This window comes from Lepidochelys kempii, chromosome 28 (assembly GCF_965140285.1).
Source record: "Lepidochelys kempii isolate rLepKem1 chromosome 28, rLepKem1.hap1, whole genome shotgun sequence".
NCBI classification, from domain to species: domain Eukaryota; kingdom Metazoa; phylum Chordata; order Testudines; family Cheloniidae; genus Lepidochelys; species Lepidochelys kempii.
Window position 1 is genome coordinate 2,004,412 of NC_136407.1, and position 9,759 is coordinate 2,014,170.

Sequence of the window (9,759 nt, forward strand, 5' to 3'; positions counted from 1 at the left end):
TGGGAGGGGAATGGGGTCTAGTGGTTAGAACAGGGGTCTGGGAGCCGGGACTCCTGGGTTCTCTCCCCAGCTCTGGGAGGGGAATGGGGTCTAGTGGTTAGAACAGGGGTCTGGGAGCCAGGACTCCTGGGTTCTCTCCCCGGCTCTGGGAGGGGAATGGGGTCTAGTGGTTAGAATAGGGGTCTGGGAGCCGGGACTCCTGGGTTCTCTCCTCGGCTCTGGGAGGGGAATGGGGTCTAGTGGTTAGAACAGGGGTCTGGGAGCCAGGACTCCTGGGTTCTCTCCCCGGCTCTGGGAGGGGAATGGGGTCTAGTGGTTAGAACAGGGGTCTGGGAGCCGGGACTCCTGGGTTCTCTCCCCAGCTCTGGGAGGGGAATGGGGTCTAGTGGTTAGAACAGGGGTCTGGGAGCCAGGACTCCTGGGTTCTCTCCCCGGCTCTGGGAGGGGAATGGGGTCTAGTGGTTAGAACAGGGGTCTGGGAGCCGGGACTCCTGGGTTCTCTCCCCAGCTCTGGGAGGGGAATGGGGTCTAGTGGTTAGAACAGGGGTCTGGGAGCCAGGACTCCTGGGTTCTCTCCCCGGCTCTGGGAGGGGAATGGGGTCTAGTGGTTAGAATAGGGGTCTGGGAGCCGGGACTCCTGGGTTCTCTCCTCGGCTCTGGGACGGAAATGGGGTAGGCGCCCCGATCAATATGCTGGAGAGGGGGACCTTCCCGGCACTAGAGAAAGGAAAAGATGTGCAGAGGAGAGAGATGCAAGGCCCCCCCTTCACCCTTCCCCCCCCACCCCCCCAGAGGTGATGGATCAGAGCTGGCACCTGTGACCTGCTCACACCAGAAGCTGGAGAGATGCTGCAGGCAGGGGGGCTGCAGACTCCCCCCGCCAGGCTGTCAGAGCTCAGCACCAGCTGTGCCCCCCCCCCACTGCTCCCACCGCCCCCCACTGCTAACGGGTCTCCCAGCCACCATCCCTGCAGGGACTGCGTCACCCCAGCGACAATGGGACGGGGGGCTGGGAGCCAGGACTCCTGGGTTCCCTCCCTGGTGCTGGGAGGGGAGCAGGGGCTGGAGGTTAGAGCAGGGGGGGCTGGGAGCCAGGACTCCTGGGTTCCCTCCCTAGTGCTGGGAGGGGAGCAGGGGCTGGAGGTTAGAGCAGGGGGGGCTGGGAACCAGGACTCCTGGGTTCTCTCCCCGGCTCTGGGAGGGGAGTGGGGGCTAGTGGTTCGTTTCAGGTTCCCCATCTCTCACACGGGGCAGCTGATGACACTCCCGGGGGTGCCCATGGTCGTCCCCCTGTCTGCGTTCGCAAACCGCCCAGGGTCCCCGCGCTGCGAGGTGCTGAGACAAGAGGCCTTCGTCCCAGCCCCAGTCTGGCCCGCGTTTATTGGTGTCGGCAGCCACCTCGTGGCCTGGTTGTACTTGGGCTGGAGGTCGGGGGGTGGCGGGATGGAGGGTGCTTGGGAGAGATAGATGGCTGGCTGGAGGAAGGGCTGTGTGGATGGAAGGAGGGAGGGAGAGAGGGATGAAAGGATGGAGAAAGGATGGGCTGTGGGGGATGGATGGAGGGCTGTAGGGGAAGGAGGAATGGATAGATGGATGGAGGGCTTTGGGGGATAGAAGGAGGGCTGGATGGATGGAGGGCTGTGTGGGATGGAAGGAGGGATGGATGGAAGGAGGGCTGTGTGGGATGGAAGGAGGGCTGGAGGGCTATGGGGGATGGAAGGAGGGATGGATGGAAGGAGGGCTGGAGGGCTATGGGGGATGGAAGGAGGGCTGGATGGATGGAGGGTTGTGTGGGATGGAAGGAGGAATGGAGGGCTATGGGGGATGGAAGGAGGGCTGGATGGATGGAGGGTTGTGTGGGATGGAAGGAGGAATGGAGGGCTGTGTGGGATGGAAGGAGGGATGGATGGATGGAGGGCTATGGGGGATGGAAGGAGGGATGGAGGGCTGTGTGGGATGGAAGGAGGGATGGATGGATGGAGGGCTATGGGGGATGGAAGGAGGGATGGATGGAGGGCTATGGGGGATGGAAGGAGGGCTGGAGGGCTATGGGGGATGGAAGGAGGGCTGGATGGATGGAGGGCTGTGTGGGATGGAAGGAGGGCTGGAGGGCTGTGTGGGATGGAAGGAGGGATGGAGGGCTATGGGGGATGGAAGGAGGGATGGATGGATGGAGGGCTGTGTGGGATGGAAGGAGGGCTGGAGGGCTATGGGGGATGGAAGGAGGGCTAGATGGATGGAGGGCTGTGTGGGCTGGAAGGAGGGATGGAGGGCTGTGTGGATGGAAGGAGGGCTGGATGGATGGAGGGGTGTGTGGGATGGAAGGAGGGCTGGAGGGCTGTGTGGATGGAAGGAGGGCTGGATGGACGGAGGGCTGTGTGGATGGAAGGAGGGATGGATGGATGGAGGGCTGTGTGGGATGGAAGGAGGGCTGGAGGGCTATGGGGGATGGAAGGAGGGCTGGATGGACGGAGGGCTGTGTGGAATGGAAGGAGGGATGGAGGGCTATGGGGGATGGAAGGAGGGCTGGATAGATGGAGGGCTATGGGGGATGGAAGGAGGGCTGGATGGATGGAGGGCTATGGGGGATGGAAGGAGGGACGGATGGAAGGAGGGCTATGGGGGATGGAAGGAGGGATGGAGGGCTGTGTGGGATGGAAGGAGGGATGGATGGATGGAGGGCTGTGTGGGATGGAAGGAGGGCTGGAGGGCTATGGGGGATGGAAGGAGGGATGGAGGGCAATGGGGAATGGAAGGAGGGATGGAGGGCTATGGGGGATGGAAGGAGGGATGGATGGATGGAGGGCTATGGGGGATGGAAGGAGGGCTGGAGGGCTGTGTGGGATGGAAGGAGGGATGGAGGGCTATGGGGGATGGAAGGAGGGATGGAGGGCTGTGTGGATGGAAGGAGGGATGGAGGGCTATGGGGGATGGAAGGAGGGATGGATGGATGGAGGGCTGTGTGGGATGGAAGGAGGGATGGAGGGCTATGGGGGATGGAAGGAGGGATGGATGGATGGAGGGCTATGGGGGATGGAAGGAGGGCTGGAGGGCTATGGGGGATGGAAGGAGGGCTGGAGGGCTGTGTGGGATGGAAGGAGGGCTGGATGGATGGAGGGCTATGGGGGATGGAAGGAGGGATGGATGGAAGGAGGGCTGTGTGGGATGGAAGGAGGGATGGAGGGCTGTGGGGTGCAGACGCAGGACTCCATGGGGCCCGGAGGGCTCCGGCTGGTTTAGCTCCGTGGCCCCAGCCCGGCTCCCCATGGCCCCGAATCACCGTCCGTCCCCTGCCAGCCTGCGCAGGGCCTCGGCCCCCAGCTCGAAGCAGTGCCAGTCGCTCGCCTCCGTCTTGTCCTGGGCCCCGAGGTGCCGGTACCACGCCAGGGCCTGGCTGTTCCACGCCGCCACCGTGAACTTCATCTCGCTGCAGCCCCGGGCCAGCACCGCCTGCCGCGACGGGGAGGGGCGGGTCACCGCATGGGGGAGGAGACGGGTCAGAGGGAAGGCGCATCCATGCATGGACAAATCTCACCAACTTAATCCAGCCCCATCTAATCATAATCCCAATCCAGGCCTTCCTAATCCCAATCTAGATACCAATCTAACCCTAATCCTAATACAGATGTCTAAAGTCCTACACTCAACCAAGACCAAATGATTCTGCCCTCTAATCCTAATCCAGACTCATTGTGTTCCTATCCTAATCCAGATTCCACCATCTAAACCTAATCCTTACTCGACCTCTAACCCTAATACAGATTCCACCTCTCCACTTGACACTGACTCCTCCTCTAACCCTAATCCAGATTCCCCCATCTCCACCTAATCCAGATTCCCCCAGATAGCCTTAATCCACTCTCCACTAGCCTTAATCCACTCTCCACTTAATCCACTCTCAATCCCTTATACCTATTGAGCCCTGTCACCCAAATCCCGACTACAGCTTGTGACGAAATTGGGGATTTTTGGAGCGCCTCAGTTTAACAAGGTGGTGAGAGAGGGTATTTGGTTGCCGGGACCCGCAGACAACAGGCTAGAGATGGGGGTTGCTAGGCCCGAGGGCCCTGTGCTGGGTTCAGACGCTCAATAAACCCTCCTGTTTTACACTGGCTGAGAGTCGCTCCGGTCCAGAGAAGAGGGTTTGGGAGTGGAGGTCCCGGGGTCCAGCGCGAGGGGACTCCCTGAGGGGGCCCACGGTGGGAGACAGGTGTGGTAAGGCTCAGAGAGGTGTGATTCCAGGAGGTGGAGGGGCTTAACCCCGAGAGAGAGTGGACAGCCAAGAAGGGCTCTCGCCCTGAAGGGACTATGCAGGGCCAAAAATGGGTGCGACATTTGAATCCATGACACAGCTATACAAATATATTCCAAACCCAGGGTACCTTTATCCAACTATCCATAATCCAAATCAAGAAAACAAATCACATCCTAATATTAATCCAGATGGTGTTTATCTAAACCTAACCCCAATTCTAATTCAGTCCATTTTATTTAACTCGACATTATCTAGCCTGAATCCCAAACCAGACCTCTTACTGTATCCCCAATCTGACTCTAAACCCAATCCAGACTCTTTAATCTGTCCCCAATTTACCCCAGTCCCAATCCGGACTGCTTAATCCATACAAATCTACTCCTAATCCCAATCCAAACCACTTAATCTATCCCCAACCTACCTTCAATCCCAATCCAGACTTCTTAATCTACACCAACACAGGTTAACTCTATTTGCCCCTACTCCCAATCCAGACATATTAATCCATCCCAGCCTCCCCTAATCCAGCTTTACTGAGAGTGGCACCTTGAGGGCATGTCCCCCGGGCCTGCTGCTGACCCCAGTGGGGGGCCGCCCCACCCCCTCTGGGATGGGGTGGGTGGGGTGAAGGAGAAGGGGGCGGGGTTTGTGCCTGATCACCTGACACTCCAGCCCAAATCCCGTGTGCCAATCCCCTGCCCTCATAGAATCAGACTATCAGGGTTGGAAGGGCCCTCGGGAGGTCATCTAGTCCAACCCCCTGCTCAAAGCAGGACCGATCCCCAATTTTTGCCCCAGATCCCTAAATGGCCCCCTCAAGGATTGAACTCACAACCCTGGGTTTAGCAGGCCAATGCTCAAACCACTGAGCTATCCCTCCCCCACTGAGCTATCCCTCCCCCCCTCATTGGGGTTGGCTGAGGGCGGGGGCAGAACCTGGGGGGTGGGGCAGAGGGAGAGGGGGTAAAATCTTACCTTAGCCATTTCACTCAGCAGCTTCTTCCCGATCCCCCGGCCTAGGGAGCCAAAGCCCGGCAAAGGGGGTTACAGTTCATTTGGGTCCATGTGGGCACTTCCCAACCCCCCCGCCATCAGCATCCATAGTCTCCTCCCCTTCTCTCCGTCCTCAAAACCGGGGTGAATGAGAGGGGAACCAGCCCTGTGAACGCCAGCGGAGTGACTCCTGATTGACTCCGGATTGAGTGACAGGGGAACTGGCCCTGTGAACGCCAGCGGAGTGACTCCCGATTGACTCCGGATTGAGCGAGAGGGGAACCAGCTCTGTGAACGACAGCGGAGTGCCTCCGGATTGACAGCGTTAGTTCACATTAAGAGGACAGAGCTATCCTACTGGGCGACGTCACATTTCCCCTGCTTTGTTTTCCACATCCCTGTTACCTAGCTCGTTAACACTGATGGACTCGGCGGTGCAGATTATCGCCATGACCTGAACAGAGGGGGTGGAGTCTTCTGGGGCCGTCATCCTGAGCGGGCGGCCTTGACCCTTGGCTGAGCAATCCTGGCTCTTGGAACAGTTATGAAACGCACCAGCAGAAGCTCTTCCTTCTCTCTTGACTGCAAGGCTGATTCCTGCTGTTCACTCCACTCCGGAGTCAATCAGGAGTCACTCCACTGGAGTCACACTGGGGCTGATTTTGCCTCCTGCTCCCCCTGCTCCCCATCCACTCCCCCGCCGTGGCTCATTCCCCAAAGGACGCAGCATGGCACCCTACCTCTGAATTCAGAGACCACATACAGATTCTCCAAGTAGACGATACGGCCTGTGTTCACACTGTAGCCAAAGAAGAATAAGACGTAGCTGATTAGGTGACCTGGGGGAGAGAGAGGGATCAAACAGGGGTCAGCCACTGTGGGGTAGGGATGGACTTGGGGGAGGGGGGGTACCACACAGGACCTGGGGTCCAGGTCCGGATCCAGCGAGAGGCGGGGTTGGACCTGGTTTAAGATGGGGATAAAGCCACAGAGTCAGAACTACTCTGGGTTCACACTAGCTCAGGATCCAGATCGCTGGCTCCAACGGAGTGACTCTTGATTGACCCCGGAGTGAATGAGATGGGAATTGGCCCCATTGACTCCACTGGAGTGACTCCTAATAGACACCAGAGTGAGTGAGAGGGGAATCGGACCTATTGACTCCAGCCTGACAACGGAGTGAGCAAGAGGGGAAATGGCCATGTGACCTCCAGTAGAATGACTCCTGACTGACACCGGAGTGAGCGAGAGGGGAATCACTGTTGACTCATCTCCAGCTTCTCGTCCACTGTCACCCCTAGGTCCTTTTCTGCAGAACTGCTGCCGAGCCATTCGGTCCCTAGTCTGTAGCGGTGCATGGGATTCTTCCGTCCTAAGTGCAGGACTCTGCACTTGTCCTTATTGAACCTCATCAGATTTCTTTTGGCCCAATCCTCCAATTTGTCTAGGTCCCTCTGTATCCTATCCCTACCTGCCACTCCTGTATCTACCACTCCTCCCAGTTTAGTATCATCCGCAAATTTGCTGAGAGTGCAATCCACACCATCCTCCAGATCATTTATGAAGATATTGAACAAAACCGGCCCCAGGACCGACCCTTGGGGCACTCCACTTGATACCGGCTGCCCTCTAGACATGGAGCCATTGATCACTCCCCGTTGAGCCCGACGATCTAGCCAACTTTCTACCCACCTTATAGTGCATTCATCCAGCCCAGACTTCTTTAACTTGCTGACAAGAATACTGTGGGAGACCGTGTCAAAAGCTTTGCTGAAGTCAAGGAACAATACATCCACTGCTTTCCCTTCATCCACAGAACCAGTAATCTCATCATAGAAGGCGATTAGATTAGTCAGGCATGACCTTCCCTTGGTGAATCCATGCTGGCTGTTCCTGATCACTTTCCTCTCATGTAAGTGCATCAGGATTGATTCTTTGAGGACCTGCTCCATGATTTTTCCGGGGACTGAGGTGAGGCTGACTGGCCTGTAGTTCCCAGGATCCTCCTTCTTCCCTTTTTTAAAGATGGGCACTACATTAGCCTTTCTCCAGTCGTCCGGGACTTCCCCCGATTGCCATGAGTTTTCAAAGATAATGGCCAATGGCTCTGCAATCACAGCCGCCAATTCCTTCAGCACTCTCGGATGCAGCGCATCCGGCCCCATGGACTTGTGCTCATCCAGCTTTTCTAAATAGTCCCAAACCACTTCTTTCTCCACAGAGGGCTGGTCACCTCCTCCCCATGCTGTGCTGCCCAGTGCAGCAGTCTGGGAGCTGAGCTTGTTCGTGAAGACACAGGCAAAAAAAAGCATTGAGTACATTAGCTTTTTCCACATCCTCTGTCACTAGGTTGCCTCCCTCATTCAGTAAGGGGCCCACACTTTCCTTGGCTTTCTTCTTGTTGCCAACATACCTGAAGAAACCCTTCTTGTTACTCTTAACATCTCTTGCTAGCTGCAGCTCCAGGTGCGATTTGGCCTTCCTGATTTCATTCCTGCATCCCCGAGCAATATTTTTATACTCTTCCCTGGTCATTTGTCCAATCTTCCACTTCTTGTAAGCTTCTTTTTTATGTTTAAGATCCGCAAGGATTTCACTGTTAAGCCAAGCTGGTCGCCTCCCATATTTACTATTCTTTCAACACATCGGGATGGTTTGTCCCTGTAACCTCAATAGGGATTCTTTGAAATACAGCCAGCTCTCCTGGACTCCTTTCCCCTTCATGTCAAGAAGGCCAATGGCATTTTGGGATGTATACGTAGGGGCATTGCCAGCAGATCGAGGGACGTGATCGTCCCCCTCTATTCGACATTGGTGAGGCCTCATCTGGAGTACTGTGTCCAGTTTTGGGCCCCCCACTACAAGAAGGATGTGGATAAATTGGAGAGAGTCCAGCGAAGGGCAACAAAAATGATGAGGAGTCTGGAACACATGACTTATGAGGAGAGGCTGAGGGAACTGGGATTAATTAGTCTACGGAAGAGAAGAATGAGGGGGGATTTGATAGCTGCTTTCAACTACCTGAGAGGTGGTTCCAGAGAGGATGGTTCTAGACTATTCTCAGTGGTAGAAGAGGACAGAACAAGGAGGAATGGTCTCAAGTTGCAGTGGGGAGGTTTAGGTTGGATTTTAGGAAAAACTTTTTCACTAGGAGGGTGGTGAAACACTGGAATGGGTTCCCTAGGGAGGTGGTGGAATCTCCTTCCTTAGAAGTTTTTAAGGTCAGGCTTGACAAAGCCCTGGCTGGGATGATTTAATTGGGGATTGGTCCTGCTTTGAGCAGGGGTTTGGACTAGATGACCTCCTGAGGTCCCTTCCAACCCTGATATTCTATGATTCTATGAATTGGACCTATTGACTCCAGTATGACAATGGAGTGAGCAAGAGGGGAAATGGCCATGTGAACTCCAGAAGAATGACTCCTGATTGACACCGGAGTGAGCTAGAGGGGAAGCAGTCCTGTGCACTCCAGTAGAGTGACTCCTGATTGACACCGGAGCGAGGATTATGAATTTACGTACCTTGCTTGTTGTCTTGCTCTGGGGCCAGTTCTGCTACGAGACATTGGTAGAAGGGGTCCCCTCCAAACCTGTCAGCCCCCAACACTACAGGGAGAAATGGAGCAGACAGACAACAGGTATGGGGAGGAGTTTGGGGTGGTGGTGGGAAGGATTGGGGGGGGTCAGGAATGAGATTGGGGAAAACTAGGAGTTCGGGGGAAGTTTGGGGGGAAGGCCAGAAGGGGGCCAGAGGGGTGAATTTGGGGGAGGTTTCCAGGGAAGGTTGGGAGGTCAAAGTGAGTTGGGGTGGATCAGGCTGAGTTTGGGGGTGTCCCCTCCCCATGCCCGGCCCCCCACTGTCTGGCTCACCCTGGGAGTTAATTGTCACCTTGTCCAGCTCGTTATGATATTCAGCAATCTCCTTGGGGGAACAAACAGAGCCAGAGCATGACGAAGCAGAACTGTTCTTAATGTTTTCTCTGAATAGTGTGGGGGTGCCTCAGTTTCCCCTAGGCCATTCTTAAGTATCTAGATGGGGGATGAGGGTGTATGATCCTTGCAGAGCCCTAGAGGGCAGGTGTGGGCAGGGGTCTGAACACAGACAATGGCCAACACCCTGTTTCCTGGCAGCTGATGACCTGGGCCCTTCCCCCCTGCAAGGTGAGAGCTAAAGGGTTGGAGAACAAAGGGATCCGGTGCCCTCCTGGCCCGGGAAAGGGACAAAGCCCGGGAGGAGGAGGGGGGGGCTGGAGGGAGTTTCAGTTTGAGGCTGGCAGAGACATGGAGTGAAGGGCAGACGTGGTTGTCTGGCTCACTGCCCCCCAAAATGGACCCAGCTGAGGGGTCCTGTTCTCTGCACCTACAAGCTCTGTGTTAGACCATGTTCCTGTCGCCTAATAAACCTTCTGTGTTGCTGGCTGGCTGAGAGTCACATCTGACTGCGGAGTTGGGGGGCAGGACCCTCTGGCCCCCCCCAGGACCCCGCCTGGGCGGACTCGCTGGGGGAAGTGC

At 56.4% G+C, this 9,759-nt stretch overlaps 1 protein-coding gene across 1 annotated transcript; it reads right to left on the bottom strand.

The window, feature by feature from the left end:
• Positions 1 to 3,087: 3,087 nt before the first annotated feature.
• LOC140904279 (thialysine N-epsilon-acetyltransferase) lies at positions 3,088 to 6,451 on the bottom strand. The gene is made up of 4 exons (XM_078850811.1): positions 6,403 to 6,451; positions 5,989 to 6,087; positions 5,231 to 5,271; positions 3,088 to 3,450 (listed from the first exon to the last, which is right to left on the bottom strand). The coding sequence occupies exons 1-4, from the start codon at positions 6,449 to 6,451 to the stop codon at positions 3,277 to 3,279; spliced, it is 363 nt and encodes a 120-aa protein (XP_078706937.1). The 3' UTR covers positions 3,088 to 3,276.
• Between the last annotated feature and the right edge of the window lie 3,308 nt (positions 6,452 to 9,759).